Genomic DNA, 22,982 nt, shown 5'->3' on the forward strand with positions numbered 1-22,982 from the left:
CGGTGGTTCTCACTGGCTGCCCATTGGAATGATTGGGGAGCCTTTTGGAAACGCAGTGCTTACATTCCATCTCCCTAGACCAACAGAAACTGCCCTCTGGAGGTGAATCCCAGGCTTAGAGATTCTGATGATTCTGCGGTCCAGCGAGTGCTGAGATCTGTCCTGAGCTCTGTGGGGAGGGGCCTGGACTGATCACTGCTTGGAAATGATTTTGCCCTACAGTAGGCCTTCAAGTTGATCAAATGCATGAATGAGCAAGGTTTTCTTGGAGTTTGTGGTGAAGCCCAGGACCTGGGTGCTTGCAGTCGTCCTGTAAGGCTCCCAGGGACAAGCTAGAGAATCTGGCTGTCCGTCTGTCTCCATGGTGCCAGCCCTCTTAGGCTCAGTTCAAAGGGAGAGGAGGCTAGTTAAATAAGAAACTGAGAGCAATATGGAGCATTATTGGTTTATTAGAAAAACTAGTAAATGGGTTTCCTCTGGTTGGTGGAAGCACGGTTGAGCAAGTGGAGGACAGGACCCAGCTGGCCCCAGGGCCAGCCCCAGATTGCATGGTGTGTGCCCAACAGGGTTGCATTCCTCTGCAGCCGCCACCTCCTCATTTCCTCCCTGAGCTTGTTTGTCCAAGCCACCAAGCCATGTGGTCCCGCTGGCTTCATCCTCCTCTGGATTCCTGCGCCCCTCCCATGAAAGGAGGAAGAGGATTCAGGGTCAGCCTAGGGGACCCTGGTTCCCTCCGATAAGCAGGAAGGAGGAGGGATGTGGAGGAGAGGCTGAGCCTTCCACGGGCCTCCTGTTAGGGGTGTTAGTGGAGGCCAGGTTGGGGAGGGAAGCCCAAGGACCCTCCACACCTCCCACAGCCAGAGTCAGCTGAGGCTGGGACAAAGGGGAAGGAGGGAGGGAAGGAGGACCGCCTGACCTCGCCCAGAAGGAGCTTCCTCTAAACTGCCCTGGGGAGGAAGCCTGGTATGCTGGTGTGGACTGGAGCTGTGTCAACCTAGTGTGGGAATACTGTCAAAAGACTGTAAAGTAGAATAAGGAGAGAAAAAAAAAAGACCTGCTAGAGCACTGGGAGAGCTTAGCCCTGGTGTGGCACACACAGGGTCTCCCAAAGCTGGATGCCTGCATTTTCAGTCTAGTTGGTCGAATGTCTTGGGGCCTGGGTGACAGAAGGGATGTGTGGGGAGCTGGCAACAGAATGGTCACATGCAGCTGGCTGCCCTGGACCAGGCCAGGGGACCTGGGGTGGTGAGATGCTAGCTCTTCCACTGGAGCCCTTCCTTTCTCGGGTCTGTGGAGTTGCTTGCTGGAAATGCCTCACTTCAGGTGCTGATTTGGCACACGTGGAAGGGGGACGGTAGGTCCTTGTCCCTTGACTCCCTAAAGACTGGCCCAGGGAAACAGTTGAGGGAGATGTTTGCCACCATCTGCCCTTCAGCAAGGAACCTGCTCTCTGCCGCAGAGGACGACATGCCTGCAAGTGCACCAAAGGCCTACTTTATTGCTAGGTGAGTGCAGTCACCTCACTGCCTTGGTTTCCCCAGATACAGAAAGAGGCTGGTGAGTGATACACACTAGGTTCCCTGTATAGGGTCATATGTACCAAAGTCAAATGAAGACCTTGCCCACTAGGGCGGGAACCTGGGGATATCAGGCTCCATCGGAAGACGTCTTCCTTCCTGTGGCTCCTGCCTGCTGCAGTTGGTGTCACCCTGACATGGTGTCACCCTGACATAATGTCAGGGCCACAGGGTGGAACTGATTTCTGCCGGCACTGGTCAGCACTCAGGGTTCCTCAGGGGGCCTCATTCTGGATGCCTGCCCCTGTGGCTTCTACCTGAACCTCACCCACTTCATCTCCATGGAACTAAGGTCCTTCTCACGGGGAAGGTGACAGAAACTGACTGCAGGCCCTGGGGACTTTTATGGTTTCTCTGGGGGGAAATGCTTGCTGCCACCGCCCCACCCCCCCCACCCGCTTGACTCCTCTCTTGGACCTAACCCTAGTTAGCTACTGGGCCAGGACTGTGTTGCTTTTGGAGTAGAGTGGTGGGGAAAATCCTTATGGAATGAGCTTTCTCTCCCTCCAGAAGTATGACCTGAGCAGCAAGGGGAAGGCCATTCCTGGGGACATAGGTTGCAGAGCTTCTGGAGCTTCTGGAGCTTCTGGTGCTCAGGGCTGGAGGGTGGTAGATATTTGACCTCTGTACTCATGTGACCCCCTCCCCGCCAAGACCTGGGGCCAGGACCTGGAGAAGCTGATCAAGGGGTACCACACCTTCATGGCTCTGGCCCTGACATTTGTCCCAGTTGTGCAGGGGTAGCTGTCACATGGGTGGTGATACAAAGACATGGCTGCGTCTGCCACCCCAAGACAATAGGTGATCAACTTTACTGTCTGCCCAGCCATTACCCTCCGAAGTCCCAGCTGCAGACAGGATGCAATTGAGCATTTGGCTTTGGGATGCTTTACTGCAGGTGTGGGGGTATCCATCTTATATCTGGGGCCCACACTGTCCCCTAGGGGGCCTATGTCGGATATTGCTGGTTTGGCTGCCACTGGGAGTGGGGGGAGGGTCCCAGCATTGAGAAGGAGAGCCTTAGGCAGTGACATACCTGTCACTCCTTCAGATCAGAGCCCTGTGCCCTAGCCACGGTTTTCAATGAGGAATGGTCTGACCTTGCTGCCCCTCCTGGGACTGCCTGTGGTGGCACAAAGGGTGCTGGAGGCATTCAGCCAGGCCCTGTCAACCGTGGGAGGGTACCCTTTGATCTGGGGGGAGAAGCAGAGAGGAGGGATGTGGTGGCCCCTGAGGTGAGAGTCCCAGTTCTGCGGAAGCCCAGCGGGAAGGAGGCTGGCAGCACCCAAGGCCCTGCACCCAGTCTGGTCCCCTCAGTCCCCCTGAGCCCCTGGCCCAGAGCTAGGGCTTTGTGGGCCACCTGAAGGCGCCTTCCTCATGCCCCTAGGGGGCTGGCCGTGCATTTCCAGTGTCTTCTTCCTTTCCCCTTTCCCTGGCTGCCGCCAGGTGGGAGGTGACCCCAAGCAAGACTTGCTTTAGGAAGGGGCAGCGTTTGAGGAACCCCATCAGCCTTCTCCAGCTTTTTTTTTTTTTTTTTTTTTTTTGGGTTGGGGGTAAGGGGCCTGCGCACCCTCGGCTCAGGAGCAGGGTGGGAGAGGAGGGCGTGTGCCTCAGAGAACCGTTTCCTGCCCCCAGGCCTGGAGGCCCCAAAGGCGCCAGAGGAGCTGGGAGCCCCTGTCCCTGGAGCGGAGCCAGCGCGGGCGAGGGCATGGAGGGGGCGTCGGCCCAGGACACGCGGGCGAAGGCAGCTTTTGCAGTGCAGCGTGGGGCCCGGGGGCCCGGCCCGCGACTCGACTCGTCTCGATTCGACCGGCGGGCAGCGGCGAGAGGAGGCCAAGGCCTGGGCTGCCCGGTCTCTGCGTGTCCCTACTCCGCCGCGCCCGCCAGCCCCACCCGCTACTTCTTTTTGGGGAAGAAGCTGAATCTCTTCTCCTTGTCCTTCTTGCCGAGGCTGGCGTCGGGGCCGGAGAGGGAAGGCAGGGGCAGGCTCTGCGCCTTGACGCGGATGCTCTGGGACTCGTTGATGGCGGTGCTCACGCCCTGCAGCCAGGACAGCATCTCCTCCTGCGGGGCGGAGGGTCACGGTGGAGTCTGGAGGCCCACAGCCCTCCACCTCCCGGGCCAGGCAACAATGAGGGGGCTCTTGGGACTGCCCCTTCTGAGGGGGCCTCCAGGGCAAGCGGCCTGGGGTCCTCCACCTACCGCTTTCTTAGCCAGGTCTGGGCTAGGCTGCCCGCGCTTACCTCATCCTTGCCATGGAAGAGCCACTCGCTGCCATTACTCAGCCTAGGAGGACAAAGGGTTTCCTGTCATGGAGACACCTCTGGAGGGGGCGCTGGGCAGAGGGCTGGCTCTGATCCCACAAAACCCTGAGCCGAACATCCAGACCCCTCTCAGGCAGCCCAGCACTTTCTGAGAGGTCAAAGTCTGGACCATCAGCCTCTTTGATTTGAAAAACCCCTGAGGAGCAGCTCAGGCCTGGAGCTGCTCCCATACAGAGGGCCTCTGCCCTGCCACTAATGCCAAATCAAGCCATCAACCCGAGCTTTCAAAGGCCGGGAAGGCCTCACCTCAGCTTAAAGACGTGCTTCTTCTTCTTGTAGTTGGCAGCAATCTCACAGATGGCATGTCTCAGGGCCAGGGGTTCCTCCCCATGGTAGGGCATCCCCAGGGCCAGGTTCTTGGCATCCTTGTAGAAGGTTAGCTCACTGTTCCTGAGCACACAGTACAGGTTGTTCCAGGACCTGCAAAGATGCAGACAGGCAGGTCACCCACATCCTGATATGGCATCTCTAGAGTCAATTCCTATAGCTTCACCATTAAAAAAAAAATTACGCCATGTTTGTTCTGATACATAGTAACATGTTTTATTGTTAAAAAATCATCTGCATGTAATTTCATTACAAAAAATTAGCTATTATTAACATTTTATGTATTCCTTCTAGTCTTCACATTTTCACATTTTTTTTTCTACTATTCACAGATAGCTAAAACTGGGTTATGTATATATTCCATTTTATATCCTGTTTCTAAGCATAACACTAAATCATGAGTATTTCTCCATATCCTCAAATATTTCTTTTTTTGCCAGGCACGATGGCTAACACTTGTAATCCCAGCACTTTGGGAGGCCGAGGCGGGCGGACCGCCTGAGGTCAGGAGTTCAAGACCAGCCTGGCAAACATGGTAAAACCCCGTCTCTACTAAAAATACAAAAATTAGCCGGGCTTGGTGGCGCATGCCTGCAGTCTCAGCTACTCAGGAGACTGAGACAGGAGAATCGCTTGAACCCAGGAGGCAGAGGTTGTAGTGAGCCGAGATTGAGCCACTGCACTTCAGCCTGGCTGACAGAGACGAGACTTTGTCTCAAAAAAAAAGTATATATATAAAATATATAAATATTTATACTTTTATTTATTATATAATTTATATCATATAATATTTATATATTTATTATATAATACATATATAAAATATATGAAATATATAAATATATAAAATATATAATATATAATGTATATTACATTATATATCACACTATATAATACATTATATTTTATATATTATATAATGTATATTTTATACATTATATATAATACATTATATATAATACATTATATATTATACATTATATAATATGTAGCAATTATATATCATATAACATATATTATATAACATATTTTGTATATAATATATATTATATAACATATTTTGTATATAATATATATTATATAACATATTTTGTATATAATATATATTATATAACATTTATATATTGTACATAATATATATAAAATATGTATATATTTCATATATATATATATTTAGACCGAGCCTCTGTCACTCAGGCTAGAATGCAGTGGTGCAACCTCAGCTCACTGCAACCTCTGCCTCCCAGGTTCAAGCGATTTTCTTGCCTCAGCCTCCCGAGTAGCTGGGACTAAAGGCACAAGCCAACACACCCGGCTAATTTTTGTATTTTTAGTAGGGACGGGGTTTCACCACGTTGGCCGGCTGGTATCAAACTCCTGACCTCAGGCGATCCACCCACCTCAGCTTCCCAAGGTGCTGGGATTACAGTCCTGAGCCACCACGCCCAGCCCCTATCCTCAAATATTTCTTAAAATAATTTTGAATAGCTATGTGGAAGACTATCACAATCCCTTTATTGATGAACCTTATAATACTCGAAAATGTGCCCATAATTTAAATAGCAATGTGATGAACATTCTTACACATAAATATGTGCCTATAATTCTGATCTTACCTTGAAGTACACTTATAGAACTATCACGTCTTAAGACCAACAGTAAAAAATTAACTTTTTACAGTATTTCTACATCCATTAGTGTATTTGATTCTCACTATAGAACTGTGAAGGAATGAACAGGGTTTTGTTTCAGTGATTGTTTTTTGTTTTGATGAGATGTGCCAAGTATACCAAACTTTTTAAAGGAACAAATTTTACAAATAGGGCTCATGTCGGCCGGGCGTGGTGGCTCACACCTGTAATCCCAGCACTTTGGGAGGCTGAGGCGGGCGGATCATGAGGTCAGGAGTTCGAGACCAGCCTGACCAACAAGGTGAAACCCCATCTCTACTAAAAATGCAAAAAAAAAAAAAAAAAAAAAATTAGCCAGGCATGGTGGCACATGCCTGTAATCCCAGCTACTCAGGAGGCTGAGGCAGGAGAATCACTTGAACCTGGGAGGCGGAGGTTGCAGTGAGCCAAAATTGAACCAGTTCACTCCAACCGGGGTGACAGAGTGAGACTCTGTCTAAAATAACAAAACAAAACAAAAAAACAAAAAAAGACAAATAGGGCTCATGTCAACTGGCATGTTTGGTGAGAGCATCAAACTGATAACTGAACAGGTGGGCTAGCCCGAGCCGCTTCACTCACACATGGGAAGCATGTTCCTGCATTTCTACAGCAACAGACTCTGTTTCCTCCTCCTCTTCATCCTCCTCCTCTGTCTCCCTCCTCTCCTCTCCCTCTTCTCCTCCCTTACTTTTGAGGGCAGGAAGGTGGGGAAACTAGTAGGACACATAGGGAGGAAGTTCTGGAAGGTCAGAGAGAGAAACTGACCCATACAAAGCTGGCTGCAAAGCCATTTTACGAAGCCCCATTTCTGACTCTGCGCTCAGGGATCTTTCCTCTAGCAGAAAGGCAGTTACTAAGAAGGAGCTGGGTCTTTGGAGAAAGAGCTTGCCTTGAACTAATGACTTAACCTTTCTGAGACTCTGTTTTCCCCTTGGAAAATAGAAACATCAGTGTTACAGGATTGTTGGGAAGATTTTATCAGTCTTAACATAATGCCCGACACATAGTAGATGCTCAGTACATGTTAGTTTCCCCTTTCCGGGTAGACTCTCCATTTAAGCAATAAATAAACCTCTTCAGGGCAATTGGGCCCCCAAATGGTTCCTTTTTGGAATTTGGAATCCCTTTCATGGGTCCCCCAGACACATCCTGCATGCTCATGCTGCCAGCTGTCCCTGGGAATATGGCTGGCTTCAACCTCCTGGCGCTGCCCTATTTTCCTGGGACCCTGGACTGCTGCTAGAAAGAGGAGGCCCCCGGGGGCCCCAGGCAGAGACAGCCCTAGATAGACCAAACCCGAGGACATGACTGTTTCAGGGTCAGGAAAAGATGCAGCCTTTGAGTCAGTTCTCGGGGTCATAGAGTCACCAGATGACAGCACTGGAAGGGACCTCTGGGGGGCGACTAGGCCATGCCCCATCCCCATCACTCCCATTTTACAGCTGAGGACACCGAGGCCTAGACTGGTAAAAAGCGGGACTCGAACAAGGATGTTGTTAGCACCAAGACCTACCTAACCTTTAGAGCTACCTATCCCTAGCCCTGGGATGATAGGATAATAACAGCTAGTGTTCACCAAGTGCCTACTGTGTGCCAGGAACAGTATCTGTAGTGAAAAGACATACTGTTCTCATCATCCTCTCCTTCCAAATGAGGAAACTGATTTAAAGAGGTTGAGTAACTTGCATGAAGACACAGGATTTGAATTCAGGACCAGAACTGGAGATGGGCTTTCCCATCATGCCAAGTAGCCCTCGGGGCTGGCCCAGAGGGGTGCCCAGGAGTTCTCACAGGCTGAGGCAGAAGGCACCCCTCCCCCAGCACATGCCCATGTCACCAAGGCTCTGCTAGCAGAGAGGTCCCTGGGAACTGCCCAACCTACCCTCAGCCAGCAGCCTCTCCCGCACTCACCTGTTGGAAGCCTTCTTGTTGGGCCCCTCCAGGTCATGCTTGCGGCCCAGGTAGCCTTCCATCTGCACGCTCTGCCCATGGTCCCGCGGGGCCAGCAGTGTTGTGGGCTCATCACCCTCGCTCAGAGGCGTATCTAGGATCTTAAAGAGGGGCTCCGTGGCGGGCCTCTCATCTCCAGCGGATTTCTGCCCATCCTCGTGCTGCCCCGGCGGTGGTGGCTGCTGCAGGTTCTGAGGCCACGTTCCCTCTTCTTCCCCCTGCTCAGGGCATAGGGAGGAGCACAACTTTCTGGGGACTCTGGCCTAGAGATGGCTGTTCTCAGCAAAACTGGGAGGTCAGCAGCCACCCTCCCCACACCCCCAAGCCTACTTCCTTTCTCCTCCCACCTCCTGGCCCACCCTGGCTCCCCCACAACCTGCTATGGGTGCCCACTTGCTTCTCTACTCTGCCTGTGCTTCTGGCTCCATTTCCATCCCATTCTCCCTTCAGAGAGCTGCAGGGTGGCCCCCTCTCTCCAATGTAACATAGCAACGGAAGGTTCTCAGAGTGAGCCAAAGGGGCCTGAGTGATTATTTCATTAAAGGGGTGTGAGGGGGGGCAGGTTCCAATGCTGCTAGCAAAGCTCTGGCCCCTCCCCTTGCTGCAGCCAGACTCGTATGAGGAAAGTTCTGCTGCTAAGACAAGTTCGACAACCACTTATACTAGAATGTTGAATGGGAACTCTTCTGGTACTTTCAAATTGTGTCTAAAGCCCTAAAACTAAGGGTACCAGGTCCTAAGTCTGCCCCTGCCACCTTACAAAAGGAGAACCCAGACCCTCCCTGGCCATCAGCAGGTCTAACAGGTGCTTTCTCCATCATTTGATGGGAACTTTTTGGACAGGGCAGTGGTTCCCAACCCTGGCTGCCTTCCGCAATCACCTCAGGTGCTTTCAGAAGAAACATTCTCAGGCTGTATCTCAAGATGCTGAGTTAACTGGCCCCGGGGGTCAGCACGTTGGTATCTCTTACTGAGCATTTCATGGGATCTAATGCGCAGCAGGAGTTGAGAATCCCCCTCGTAAGGAGGCACTGCCTTGGGGAACTGCTGTGGTCTTTACCTCCCTGCACCTCCCTGTGGAGACTTGGGGATGCCTGGCCCCTGCCCAAGTCAAGGGAGGGGCCTCCAATGGTGCCACTCACTGTATGACATACAGGTGCCCACGAGAAAGGGAAGCTGACCTGCCATTCCCTGGCTGGGCATCTCCTTATGCTAGACCTTGCTGATCTGCCCTTTTGCCTGTTGGGGCAGAAGAAAGAGAGGGCAGGACAGATTGGGGCAGCAGGGGGTGGCCTCCTATTGCCAGGTGGGGCAAGAATGGGTGGGTCTCCTCCGTGCCAAGTGAGCACCAAGGAAGGCAGCCTCGCTGGAGCCATCTGGCCAGGACCCGGTCCCAAAGGCCTGACTGCTAAACACCTTTCAGCAAGAGGTAGGAAGGCCACCAAGCAGCTGGATGCCTGAAGCACCAAGGACATCTTCAGCCAGGAGGTCAGAAAATGTCCTTTTTTTGCTCCCTCCTCCCTGCCCCAACAGCTGAAGACAGAGGTCCAGAAGAGTGCTGGGGAGGAGAGGGAAGGAGCCAGGAGAGAGCAGACCATGTTCTCCTCCCTGGTCTGAGTCCTTTAGACCATGGGGCAAACTGGAAACAGAGGATGGAGGATGGGAGGATGTGGGCCCCATGTTGGACATCAGATTGAAGCTTTAAATTGAAACGACTGGGCAGACTTTTTATCCACTGAAAGTGACCAGGGTCTGCCTGAGGTGGCCTTAGGAATGGGAAGGGGGGCTCAATGGAGACGTTGGAAGGCAGTGGTTGCAAGAAAGATAAAACTGGTCATGTTTGTATCTCATCAAATTAGGACTGTTCAGTAAACAGGTTACATGGTAGGATTCCAGTAAGATTTCATTTAAAGAAAGGGTTATGTGGCTGGGAAAGTTTGGAAACCACTGACTTAGTCTAATGCTTTCGATCTGTAATGAGAAAACCAATGCTCAGAGAGGTCAAGTGACTTGCCCAAGGTTATACTGTCAGAGTAGGCAGATAGATATGAACAGGTGGGGGAGCCCCTGAGAAAGGGAGGTCTGGAAAGTCTCACAACCCAGAGACCACCCAAAACATTCACCCTAGATATGAGCAGAGAGGAGGGGAAATATCTACGCAGGAAGGAACACCCCAAGACACCCCTTAAGATGCCCATTCATCACTCTACAGTTAACCTGTGGGAATGTAGCCAGCTGCATGCTAGGGAAAGAAAGCAAAGGAGAAATTCCTACGAGATATGCAGGTGCAATAAATACCAATATACACCCTTCCTGGAGTGGCAGTAATTAGCAACGTCACCATTCGGTAGGATTCATATCCGACACCCGCCCCTGCAGGTTCATCAGCTGACAGTAAGGGAGAGTCCCACAAACCTGGGGTGGGAACTAGGTGGGGCGAAAAGATGGAGACATAAGATAGAGGCAGGAAATTAGACAAAGGTGGAGACTTGAGACAGAGGCAGGAACTTAAAGAGAGTGTGACCTAATAAAAACCGCAAGGCAGAACTCTCTAGCTGCTGGCTCATCTTTCGAGCAGCCTGCTCTGCCTCATCTTTCAGAGTGTACTGTCTCTGCTGCTACCTCACTCTTGCTGTGAATACTGCTGCTTCCCAGGCAGACCTGCTAGCTCCTCTCTTGGAGTCTACTTCAATAAACTCCCAGGCCAGGCGCGGTGGCTCACACCTGTAATCCTAACACTTTGGGAGGCCGAGGCAGATGGATCATGAAGTCAGGAGATCGAGATCATCCTGGCTAACACAGTGAAACCCCGTCTCTACTAAAAATACAAAAAATTAGCTGGGCGTGGTGGCACATGCCTGTAGTCCCAGCTACTTGAAAGGCTGAGGCAGGAGAATCGCTTGGACCCGGGAGGTGGATTGGAGGTTGCAGTGAGCCGAGATCGCACCACTGCACTCCAGCCTGGGAGACAGAGTGAGACTCTGTCACAAAATAAATAAATAAATAAATACAATCCCTGCTCTTTATTTTCCTTCAGTAAACCTTTTGCTTACATTACTACTTGGTCTCTTGGCCGAATTCTCCCAAGTAAGACTAAGAATTGAGGACTCTACATTTCCCGGTGACAACAAAGCTGATAGGTGTAGGAGGCAGTTTGGAGCATGCACTCCCAAAATGGACAGACCTGAGCTTTTATCCCATCTTTATGGTGTTCATCTTTTCCCACCTTAGTGCCCCTGAGGGTTGTGGCCAGGCCACTCTTCTCTCTATGCATCTGGCAGCCTTTGGACCCTAGAGTGTCTGCAATGAGCCAGCATTGGCCACGAGGATCTGGAGGCCCCAAAGCCCTGCCTGGATCACCGTAGTAGGGAGGAAGAGCAGGAGAGGCAGAGATGGGACTGGAAGCCTGGGCTTGGGGTCTTTCTGTGGATCCTGCGCTCTGACTTGGGTATACATCTGGGGAGGGCCTGCTTTTCCTCCAAGAGGGGCGGGAGTAGGTTCCAGAGGAGGGAACATGGACTGCACTGCTGCTCCTGCTACCATCAGTGCTCTCCCTGCCCTTGGGTCTCAGAGAAGCAGCCATGGCAGATATAGGGAGGGAAGCTTGCCAGACCCTCTCAGCCGTGTTTGCCCCTCTTACCCAGCCTCTGCTCTCCTGGGATTGGTTTTACTAGATACCTCTGTGTCTACATTTTCTTCCTATACTTCCATTCCATTTTCCTTCCTTTAGAAGACTGTCCTCTGAAAATAGAGATGGATTTTGCCAGGACTGACTCCCAACTTAATCCCACCTTTCTTCTGCTTCCTCTTAATGGGTGCCTGGCCCACATTCCTTGGCAGGGACATTCAGAGGCTATGCCAGTGCGATCAAAAATTATATGGCCAGGTCACAGGTTGGCTTTGGAAAATGGGCGTTTTCCAATGTATGTGAAGATTTCTTTGGCGTTCCTGACTGCTCCTGTAGAGACAATTTAAAATGCATCTTGTCCCCTCCACCCTGAAGGCCAAGGCCAAGGATGAGGGTGAGAGATGACACTGGGCTTTGGCAGGGCTTCCCTTCCTCTCTGGGAGGGGGGAGCGGACACAGGTGAGAAAGGTGGGGTGTAATGAAGGTGGGTACAGGAGAGGGGGAAGGGGCTTTGGGAACAATCCTTTCTTCCCCTCCTCAGCTCCCAGGAGGCTGGCCAACTCCCTGGAGGGGGACAAGGAGGAGGAACCAAGAGGAGCTGGAGTGAGGGAATAAGGAGGACAGGGATTTCTAGAAGGCCCTGTGAGCAGAGACACCGATGAGCTCTCAGATGGAGCTGGCCCCTTCCCTTAGCCCTCTTCCTGCTTTCCCATCTGGGACCAACAGCAGAGGGCCTCCTGAGAAGCCCACCCCTTCCCAGGTGTTGGGTCAGACAGGCCTGGAGTGAGAGTCCCTGGAATTCCATTTGGGGGAAGGGAGAGAACCTTCCTGACTCAGTTAGTGGGAGTGAGCCCATGACCTACTTCACAGGTGGTTTGCAGCCTTTTAAAGTGAGGTCATGTCTGTAAATGTTGGCTTTCTTATGATCCTTCACCCCTCCCTATCCACCCCTGCCTCCCTGGGGCTTTGCTGAGCAATTATTGTGGCCAGTGTCCTGTGGGGCTAGTGTAAGGATCTCAAAAACCCTCTTGTTCCTGGAGTAGCGGATGCTCACGACTGAGAAATGGGGAAGAGGAATCTCAGCCATTGGCAGGCAAGGCCTCAGCCCCTCCTTTCTCGGCCATTTTCAGTTGGAACATTCTGAGGCTTGAGACAGGAAGGGGGAAGCCATGTGAACAGGTAAGCAGTGCAGGAGGGCCTGAGGCCCCACCCCTTTAGGGCAGTGCAGAAGCAGCCTGAGGCCCTGCCTCAATGCTTGGAGTGGGGCACTGAGGTGGAGGGGCACTGAGGTGGAGGGGCCCCAGAAGCCAAAGGCAGAGGTCCCCAGGTCCGGCCAAAGACAACAGCGTGCTGCTGAGTGGAGGGCTCTGGTAATTCACAAGCGGATTTTACAAAGAGCTCACAACTTTGTCAAGAAAAGACCTTGAGGAAGATTGTGTCTAGATATATATCCAAGAGGTCAAATCCTTTTCTGAAGCAGAACCATTTTTTAAAAAGTTACTCTTGGGGTTCCCATCTGCCCAGGGAAAGTACACAAACAGCAGAGAGCAGGCTGGAGGGATGGCCAGATGCTGCTGGCAGGCTCCTTGCTCACGGGGGAGGAGGGGTGTGGGAGCCTGACACAGCCCTGCAAGCATGTGAGTGTGTATGTGTATGTAAAGATCTTTTGCAATTCATAAGAGATAAGGAATTTATCTGGGGCCTTTTATTTCTAGCCATGCCTCTGGGAGGGGTATGTAGGTAGAATCAACTATGGGGCCCTTATCAGGGAAGGGGGTGGGGGAGGCTGGAGATGGGGTAGATGAAGCTGATGTGAGAAAAGAGATTCTCAGAATTCTAGAGTTGGAAAGGGGCCTTGGGGTCATGGGACTCAGCACCTCCTATCTCAGATGGGAAAACTGGGTTCCGGAAAAGCTCAGTGACAGGCCGAGATCAGAGCACGCAGCAAGTTAGTAGCAGAGCTGGGACAAGAATCCATGGCCCTGCTTCCTATCCACACAATGCCTCTCAAATTGGAAAGGGCACTGCAGGTGGTGTGGGAAGGCAGGGAGGCAGGGAGCCAAGTAGCTGGGCAGGGACCCACCCATGACCCCCTGGCTGCGAACCTTCAGTGGGAGGCCTGTGGTCCTGTTGGATCAGTCCCGCCTCTTTCTAGGCCAGATCCATCAAGGACCTCCCAGCTCACCAGCTGAACCATCCACCCATGCCAACTGTGGGCCCTGGGTCAGGCTAGCAGCATGGTTTGGCAGGAGGACCCACCTCCCCTGAGCCTCAAGGCTAATAAGAGGGGATGAGGTGAGGCTGCCCCCCGTAAGCAGGCCATGGTCTGAGGTGAGGACGGCCTTACCTGACAGGAGGCGAGATCTATGGACAGAGAGCACCAGGAGGGGCGATGCTGGCTACTCATGTGGCTGAGGTGTGACTAAGGGACCGGCAGGTTCTGCCCCAAGGTGCCACATATGGAGGAGCTGATCTGAGATTCTCTTCCACCTCTGTGCTGTAAGGCAGGGGCTGCTGCTGAAGTCCTCAGGTCATCAGGAAGATGCAGATTCCACCTGTACCAGAGGGCTGCCACCCACCGGGGCAGGGGACACTCTGAAGGAAGAGAGTCCTGCTGCTTGGAAGAAATTCTGAGTGTCCAGCTGGGGGCAGCAAGGGAGTCTAGACCATAAGTGGAGGTGAAGGAGAATTGGAGAGTGGGCCGAATAAGGGAAGGCACTGCCTTTAGTCCTCTGGTTTGGGGAAGAGGCAGGGGGAGGTGTCTGAGGAGCTGTGTGTACTGGCTGTGGGATCATGACATCAGAAGAGGGCAGGGGACAAGCAGCATTGGTTGCTGGTTGACAGGGATCAGTGGAGAAGAGGGCACAGCCCTTTTGGGGTCTCACAGGATTGTAGTCAAACCACCAGGGAGAGGCCACAGGCTCCCAGTGGGTGGGGGATGGCCATCTCTGGGTCTTTGCAGTCTTGCAAAGTCAAGCAGGAGTCTGTGTAAGCTTGACTTTTTAGGGTCCTGCCTTGCTAGGAAACTGGCTTGGGTGGGGGAGGCAGGGGTCGGGGTCTTCACAGAGGATGTGCAAAACAGGCCAGGGACATGGGCAGGTGGGTAAATGTCTTCTCCGGGCCAAAGGAGGTGAAGGTGTATGTCCAGGCTCAACCAGCAGGTGGCGCAGGGGACTGCACACAGACGACAAACTCCTCAGGCTCCCAGGAGAAACACAGCCTGGCTCGGGACCACAGGGTGTTTCAGAGGTTCTGAAGATGCTCAGCGAACCCGGATGCATTTACAAGCAAAGAACACAGACGACAAGGTCTTCTCTCTAAAGGTAATGCCAGTGAGAACCAGGGCCTGAGGATGCACCCCAGAAACAGACTGACTGCAGCAACGGGATGCATCGTGCCACGACTGAAGTCATGTTAGAATTCACATGGAGTATGCTGCTTTTAAGAGATGAAGGACTGAGGTGGGGGATGGAGAAAAATGAAGGGACTTAAATGATCACCTACTCGGTGCCAGCTGCTCTACCTACATTGTCTCTTCCAATCATCCCAGCCTCTCTGCAAGGCAGGTACTGTTATTATACCTGTGTTACAAATGAGGGAAACTGGGGGTCATACAGAATGAGTGACCTGTCCATAGTCACACATTAGTGAGGAATGTTGAGGACGCAGGTCTGTCTGGCACCAAACTCTGTGTTCTTACTAATTCTCCTGCAAGAGGGGAGACCTGTATCCTCACTCCAGAGGAAAGCACCTGTCTGATGGGGTTCACAGTCTAAATGAGATGATCCTGGCTTATGCAAAACACATGGCTGATTGACGGAGGCAGCATAATCATGCCAGAGCTGGAAGAGGGGCTTGGGGTCAAACAAGACCCCCTGCTAGATGCCTTAGGCAACCAAAGAGTGCTGGTGACTGTGGGGTGTGGGGAGCCAGTAGCCAAGAAGTGGCTCTGGCAGCCAAGAAGTGTTGCCCTCGCCCGATGTCTGATATCTCAGCTCTTGTCCTTTGGGTGAGAAGGGCTGTCACTGGGTGGGTTGGAAAGGCTGTTCAGAAGACAGTTGTTTGCAAGAGAAGAAAAAGAAATGGTTTGTTGAGCTGAGGGCAGCCAAAGAGATGAAGAGATGGCAACTGAAGGTGGGCAGAGACAGATGCCTTAAAGGAGAAAGCAGAAGCTGTTGCTGAACAGGGGGAAAGAGCCAAGGTGGGGAGCTGAGGCTGGGATACATGGTGAGGAGTCCCCTGGATTGCAGGGCAAGGGATGGGGAAAGGCTCTTATGAGAAGTGGGGTAGGGGAGCAGTCCAGTGCAACACTGCACCCCAGAGTCCAGCTGTCTGAGATGGCAACTGGGGGGCCTGGCCAAGATGACAGGAGGGGATGCAGGGCAGAAGGGCACCTGGTAAAATGAATGGAGGAGAAGGGGAATGGCAGTGTGCAGGGGAGGAGAAACCTGGTCCACTGTCACCAGGGCATGAGAAGAGAATGAGGCTTCCTCGGGAGCTGCCTTCACCACGCCTACCACCTGCGTGGCCTGTTCAGGTCCCTGCCCTGAAGGAGCTGCTGGCTGCTTAGTCACTCAGTGGCCCTGAGCCAGCCACTCAGCATTTGAAAGATGAGAGAGAGTTAGAAGACACTGACTCCCCCATCCAGATCTGCCATCCAGTGGTCACATCGTCCGCTTCAAACCCATTTCTGAGACGCCTCCAATGTTAACTGAGTCTCATCCTGAGGCCATCAGTATCTAGGATGTTCTGAAACACAGCTTGAAAGGAAGAACTTAGGAAGAGTCGTCAGAGCAGAGGGGCCAGGAATATTAAATCTGACCACAGCAAGGAGAAAGGGACATGCCCAGGAGCGGGCAGGTGTCCAGAAAGAGCCTACAGCAGGTTTCTCCAGGGAGCCAGGCGCAGTGCCAGAGTATAGGCAGACACACCCCTGCCACACTGACTCAGGCATACTGGGTAGACAGGAACACGCCCAGGTTTTGGGGAAAACTGACGTTGTTTCCAGCTGGGTCTGCCTATTACCAACAAACATAGGATTTGCATTTGCTGCAAAATGTCTGAAAGAGTAGCAGGAGGAGAAGGAAAGACTGGGAGAGCTTGTTCGGGCGAGAAGAAACACAGCTGCTGTCTCCACACCCACATCTCTTCCATCCAAGGATGTCAGAGCCCCACCACTGGCTGCTGATTAAAGCTCCTGGCTGCCTGCCAGGGAGGCTGCTGCTGGGGGAGGTGCTCAGGTTGCCAAGGGGCAGCAGCAGCTGGAGCCAGCCAGACACCGGCCAAGAAGTGGTCTTGGCTGCAAGTCCAGTGCCTGCTCAGCCCCTCATGTTCGTAAGTGCTGGCTACTTCCCTGAAGCCACATAAACCTTTAATCCTATGGAAATGGAGAGGCAAGGGACCTAGGAGTCTCAGCTCCCATGTTCAGCCCTAGCGAGATGCTCAGTCCCTTTCTCCAGGGCTGCTGGCTGCACAGGCAGTGCTGGAAGTCTACGCGCAAGAAAGGCATCTGTGAGCTGCCCTTGGGGAAGAGAGCTTTCCCTGGCTTCCTGACGAGAAGGCTGATAACGAGGGGCACCCAGCAGCTGCTTTCTGGAGTGACCTGGCATCCCAGGGTCCCCTCTGCACTACAGCCTGGATCTAGCCTTGGGGCTTGGAGGCAGGCAGGGTATGTTTATCCCACACAGTGAGCCCTAGCAAAGGCGATTAGGAGCACCAATCCCTTTCAGGGACGTCACACATGGCATCACCGCAGCCCTGCTGAGGGAGTTCTCAGAGAAGTTCACACTTCACTTCCCAAAACCAGATTCAGGCACAGTGGACAGGAAGATGCGCAGGGCTGTGCACTGGGGACCTTTAGCCTGGGGGCACTTGCAGCATCATCAATACCATTTCTTCTCCATGCAATCTGCTTCCTTCTCTCCCAGGAGAAAACAGCCTCTCACCACACATGTTATACTGGGGCTTCTGAGGCACCCAGAGCCTGGGAGGTGGGGGATGTTCAGCAGGACCCCCAAGTCCTTCCCAGGGCCACAGCCCCAGGTGAAGCGGAGACGCTTAGTCTGGAGCAGGTCTGCCTGCCCACTGCCGAGGGCTCCCTTGCAGACCTGGGCCTCCTTCAGGGCACTATCCTTACCGTAACAGAGGTGCAGCCCCACCTCTAGTACCCCACAGGGACAAAGGCAAACACCCCAGACCTTTACTACTTCTTTCCCATCTCCTGTCTCACACCAGTGGGTACCTGAGACCAACCAGGTACCATAGCACTAAGCACCAGGCAAGAGGAAAGTGGTGAAAACCACCTCTCCCAGCCCCTCCCTGTAATTTGCTAAATTGCTGACATACAGGAATGTTCCAGACTTTCGGTAATTCTCCAGAGAAGGCTTTATAAGAGTGTGGAGACTCAGGGGATTAGGTGGTTTTTATCTAAAATCATGCGGGAAATTTCCAACAGAATTGAGGACTAGAACCCAGATGTCCTGACTTCCCCTCCAGCAGTTTTGTCTTTTGTGAGTGAGGTCTTGTTTCTTCTGCCTGGCCTCCCATGCACTTACCTGTATGAATGGATTGGCCTTTACCAGAACGTGCTCTAATGTGAAAAGGCAAGAGGTGAGGGAAGGCGGTGGGACTGTGCAGTGATGTGCTTAAGAGGCTGATGTGTGGGATGGCAGCTCCAGTCACCACGTGCACACACACGCAGGGAAGGGGAGGACTGGGGTGGGGTGCCGCCCTGTGGTGTGCAGCTGTCCAGACAGGAGCAGGGGTGCCTGGTCCACTCCCATCAGTTCCCCCCAGCAGGAAGCCGACATGCACAGTGAGGGGTTGTACATGAAGCAACACTGCATGGATCTATTCTGTAGGGCACCGACACCAGACCACACACAGAGGACCAGCAGGAGAGCCACCGTCCCCCAGGACTATCCCAGAGGGGAGGCGCAGCCATTGGCCATCCCTCCTTGGGAAAGGCCTGCGGTTCTGTGAAGGGGTAGTCCCAGGCAGGCTGGAGGCACCAGCCGCTGGGCTTGCGAGGAGCCTTCTAGAGCCAGGTTGGGCTTTCCCGACAGGCTCTGTCCTCTTTCTTGCATCGAAGGCGGATGGGGTATTAGGCCCTCCCTCTGAGGTTTGTGGATCCCCATGAGAACTTAACAAAAGGCTCAGAAGGGAGCAGCAGCAGGAAATCTGTGCGCGAGGCCTTGGGTCTGGTGTTCATTTGAGTCACCATCTGGTTTCTTTCTGGTACCGGGCACAGGCCAGTCTTCCCATCTGCTGGAGTGGCTGGCTCTCCGGAAAGGGTCTCAAATGTGGGCTCACTTCTTCCCCCAAAGAGATCATCAGGTGCAAACAGATTTTATTCCCCCCAACCCAGTGACATTCAGGTGTTGGCTGGAGGCGGCTCTGATGCACAAGTAATTACATTTGCACAGACACACACGACACAGACAATGGATGGAGTCGCTCTGGTGCTCACAGAGGAGCCCGCACACCAGGACACCGCCACATGCAGACACACAGGGACGCACGGCAGAAGCAGGCGGGGGCAGGGCGCAGGGCGCAGGGTGCAGGGATGGCCCCAGCCCGTGTCTGCAGTCTGTGCCGGGCCCCCAGAGTTTGCTCTCCTTCTGGCAGGGGCTGTTGTTGGGAAAAAGGGGCTGGGACACAGTCCACCACAGACAGGGAGGCGACCCCACATGCGACGACGGGAGCTTCGGAGGGAACTTCTGGGAGAGACCCTTCAGCAGGAGTCCAGCAGTGCCCTCTGCTGGGCATGGTGGGCTGGTGCAGCTAGGAAAGGGAGGCCTCTGGCCAGACTGGAGGCCACAGAGGGGTGTGTGTGTGCGTGTGTGGGTGTGTGTGTGGGTGTGTGGGTGTGTGTGTGGGTGTGTGTGCGTGCGCGCGCATGTGGCGGGTGGGGGGGGCGGGGAGGGCATCTGTCTCTCTCAGAGGGTGAGAGGGGCTGAAAAAGGGAGGCCTCACTATCTGTACATGTTTCTGGGGGTGACTGGTGTACCAGAAACTTCCATCTGGAATGCCAGTCTTCCTAACCTCACCCCCAGGTTCAGGCGGGCTCACGGGACACCTGGAGAAGTGGGCTGCAGGAAGGATCTGTGGCTCCCTTGACCCCCAGTGCAGCCTGCCACAGCGGGGACATGCAGGGGGAAGTCATGCAAGCCATGTGCTGAATTCTTGCTTTCTTCTCAGTCAGCTGCTCCCCAGAGCAGTTCCCTAAGCCTGGGTGACAGCCTCCCAGGCTCCCTGCACTGACCCCACGGGGTCTTAAGGGGCCTGCTCCAGGTAAGGTCCTGAGGTGCATGCCCTGGGCCTCTGGCAGCTGCTGTCTTGGGCTCTCCCTGTCCCTTGAGCCAGGCCTCTGGTTCATCCTCCTTTCCTACAGGTTGGGGGGCTGACCTCTGTTACTCAAAGCCCTGGGATTCTCCTCAATTTTGCAGGCTTCCTTCAAGTCTGTTCTTGTCCCAGAACCAGCTCCATATCCAGACTCGCTGACCCACAGGCCTCAGGCCAGGTCGGTGGAAAGAGGAGAGGGCTCTGCATAGGGGGAAAGAATCGCCTACATGGATAGGCACCCCCATTTCACCACCGAAGATGCCTGCAGTGGGGCAGGTGGGATGGGACAGCCGAGTAGTTGCTGTACGTGTGTGTGTGTGAGTGTGGGTGTGTGTGTGGGGGTGTGGTGTGTGGGGGGTGTGGTGTGTGTGCGAGTGTGTGTGTGTGTGTGTGGGGAGGTTGTGTGTGCATGTGGGTGTGTGGGGGTGTGGTGTGCGTATGAGTGTGTACGTGTGTGTCGGTGTGAGTGTGTGGATGCGTGTGTGTGGGGTGTGGTGTGTGTGGGGTGTGGTGTGTGTGCGTATGTGTCTGAGTGTGTATGTGTGTGTGTGGGTGTGTGTGAGGTGTGTGTGTATGGGGGTGTGGTGTGTGTTTATGAGTATGTGTGTGTGGGTGTGTGGATGCGTGTATGGGGATGTGGTGTGGGTGGTGCATGTGGGTGGGTGTGGTGTGTTTGTATGTGTATTTGTGTGTATGAGTGTGTATGTGGGTGTGTGGTTGTGCGTGAGGTGTATGTATATATGGGGTGTGTGGTGTGTGTGCATGTGGGTATTTGTGTGTGCATGCATGTGTGTGTGGGTGTGTGCATATGTGTAGGTGTGGGTGCAGGGGATGAGTACTGCCTAGAGGAAGGAGTTGGAAAATGGGGAAAAGGACAGTGTACAGAAATGCACTAATCATCTCTGGCTAGTGTTTCCCCTCATGTAAATGGTGATATATTTATACAATAAAATTTATTAGATTAGATAAAACAAAACTAATAACGTCATGTCACTGGGCTGGCCTGTTTCCTCTGCGCTGAGGGGAGGAGTGGAGAAGGCTAGTGCTCTCATGAAGAACACCTCAATGAGGACATAGCCTGCTCTGCTGGGAGGTGGCTGCAGGGATGTGGGGAGGATGGAGGGCGGGGCTGCGCCAGCTCATCTCGCCTTCGCCTGGGCTCTAGTAGGGGTGAGAGGGCTCTGGCTGCAGTGACTCCCAGGAACTAGACAAACGAGACCAGAGACTGACCGGGGACGTTCTCTCGGTAGCCGCATGGTGGGAAACCGGAGCCTCTCCTGCTGTCTCGCCTTCCTCCTCTTGAGGCCTAAGGAAGGCACAGTCTCTCTTTAGAAACAAGCACCCCTCTGAGGCCAGTGCCTCCTGCGAGGCCTGGCTTTTCACCCGCGCCCACAGGGAGTAGCACCAAATAGCTCCCCCTCCAGTCAGCCGGCAGCCTGGATGGTGCTCGGCAAGGAGCCGCCCAGAGACTTCTTCGGAAAAGCCAAGGCAGATTCTTCAGAAGGGAGCCAGGTTCCAGGCAGAATGGCCTGTGGGGCCCGTGTTCAGGTGGCTCCGAGGCGGGGCCTCGCCTGGCAGCCACTGCTCCCAGCCCCCTCCTCCCGCACCAGGCCTTCAGCCCGCCCGTGACTGGGGAAGCAAAAGCTCCTCTGCCCTCATGCTCAGGCACTCTGGGCCTTCCTGACAAGGGTGCCCAGTGTGAGAGGTCAAATGCAACTGGTCCCAATGTCAGGTTTCTGATGAAAGGCACCCCCTACTCCCAGTTGGCAGAGCATTCAGCTCCCTGGACACACAGCCACCACTCACCCAGTCTCCTCTGCGGGTCTCTCTGCAATCTGGCGTTCTTTCAGCTCAAGCTAGAGGAGGAGAAGGCCCAGGGGTCAGAGCAGCCACAGAGGCGAGTTGTGTTCTCAGATGATCTCCCTCTGGACGTAGCCCTGCACCCCCACACGCCCTGGCACTTGTTCCTTCTAGAGTCAGCCCCTTCTGTCTTTTGCATTCGGAGGTCAGTACTTCCTGCTACTTGTCTTTCCTTCCCATTGTCCCTGCTGGCCAAGCCTGTCACACCATTCTAAGTACCTAACAACTGGCCTGGAGTTCTTGACATGAGACCCCTGGGGGCACAGCTGCCACCCTCCTGAGCCTCCCAGCACTGTTCCCTGCTCACCGTGGTGGGCTTCTCCAGGGCAGCAAAGCGCTCTGCCCAGCTGGCCGTGGACTTCTCAAAAGCCTCATGCCTCTTGATGAGCTTCTCCACACTGTCCACTGTGTGTCCAAAGTCCCCGCTGGCCAGGTAGGGCTCCTGGGCAATCAGCCACGCCTCGGCCACAGAGGCATCCCTCGAGAACTGGCACACCTCCAGCACTGCCAGGGGGAACAGGACACAGACCCCCCACAAGGCCCAGGGCCTGTTAGCACCCAATCGTTCACTCCTGATTGGGGCCAGTGGTCAGGCAGGTGGCCTGAATAGGTGTCCCTAGGCCACATGGATACCCTTGCTGCCCGCAGCCACCCCATTCCACACTGGGCCCCTAACCCATCTTCACAATAGTTATATTTTTTTAGAGGGAGGGCTTCAATCTGTCACCCAGGCTGGAGTGCAGTGACGTGATTGTGGCTCATGGCAGCCTCAGCCTCCTGGGTTCAAGTGATCCTCCCATCTCAGCCTCCCATGGGGCTGGGACTATAGGTGTGCACCACCATGCCCAGCTAATTTTTGTTGTTGTTGTAGATGGGGTCTCCCTATGTTGCCCAGGCTGGTCTCAAACTCCTGAGCTCAAGCAGTCCTCCTGCCTTGGCCTCCCAAAGTGCTGGGATTATAGATGTCACCTACCATGCCTGGCCCAATAGTTATATTTTTTAAACTATATTTTTCACTAATTAGAACTCTATTTTGAAAACAAAATGTATTTTAGATGTCTCTGAGAAGGAGTCTTCTGCCTTGAACATTCTTTCCAGCCCTTGGCTGTCTCACATGATGCTGGATGAGTGGCCAGGGGACCAGTTGGCCCTTCAGGAGGCTCATAGCTCCTCCCTGAGTGGTGGCTTTTCCCTACCTCTCATCAGCACCCAGCTGAAGGAGGAAGAGCCCGTTTTGTGCTTGACATTCCTCATGAGGAATGTCTGGGATTCATAACAGCCTTACCTCAACCCCTCCCCC

General features: G+C 53.5%; 1 protein-coding gene across 2 annotated transcripts in view; it reads right to left on the minus strand.

Annotated features, from left to right (window-relative positions):
* Positions 1-431: 431 nt before the first annotated feature.
* SPTB (spectrin beta, erythrocytic) overlaps positions 432-22,982 on the minus strand; it is a 133,918-nt gene continuing 111,367 nt past the window's right edge. The window contains exons 29-35 of one of the 2 annotated variants that reach the window (XM_024231789.3): positions 21,990-22,186; positions 21,629-21,678; positions 21,053-21,128; positions 7,813-8,069; positions 4,148-4,321; positions 3,821-3,863; positions 432-3,641 (exon numbers count right to left, since the gene is read on the minus strand). In XM_024231789.3, coding sequence (XP_024087557.3) covers positions 3,474-3,641; positions 3,821-3,863; positions 4,148-4,321; positions 7,813-8,069; positions 21,053-21,128; positions 21,629-21,678; positions 21,990-22,186 — 965 coding nt within the window. In that variant the 3' untranslated portion in view covers positions 432-3,473. The remainder of the gene's footprint in view (positions 3,642-3,820; positions 3,864-4,147; positions 4,322-7,812; positions 8,070-21,052; positions 21,129-21,628; positions 21,679-21,989; positions 22,187-22,982) is intronic. The other variant, XM_054530214.2, reaches the window with a different exon arrangement.

This window comes from Pongo abelii, chromosome 15 (assembly GCF_028885655.2).
Source record: "Pongo abelii isolate AG06213 chromosome 15, NHGRI_mPonAbe1-v2.0_pri, whole genome shotgun sequence".
NCBI lineage: Eukaryota > Metazoa > Chordata > Mammalia > Primates > Hominidae > Pongo > Pongo abelii.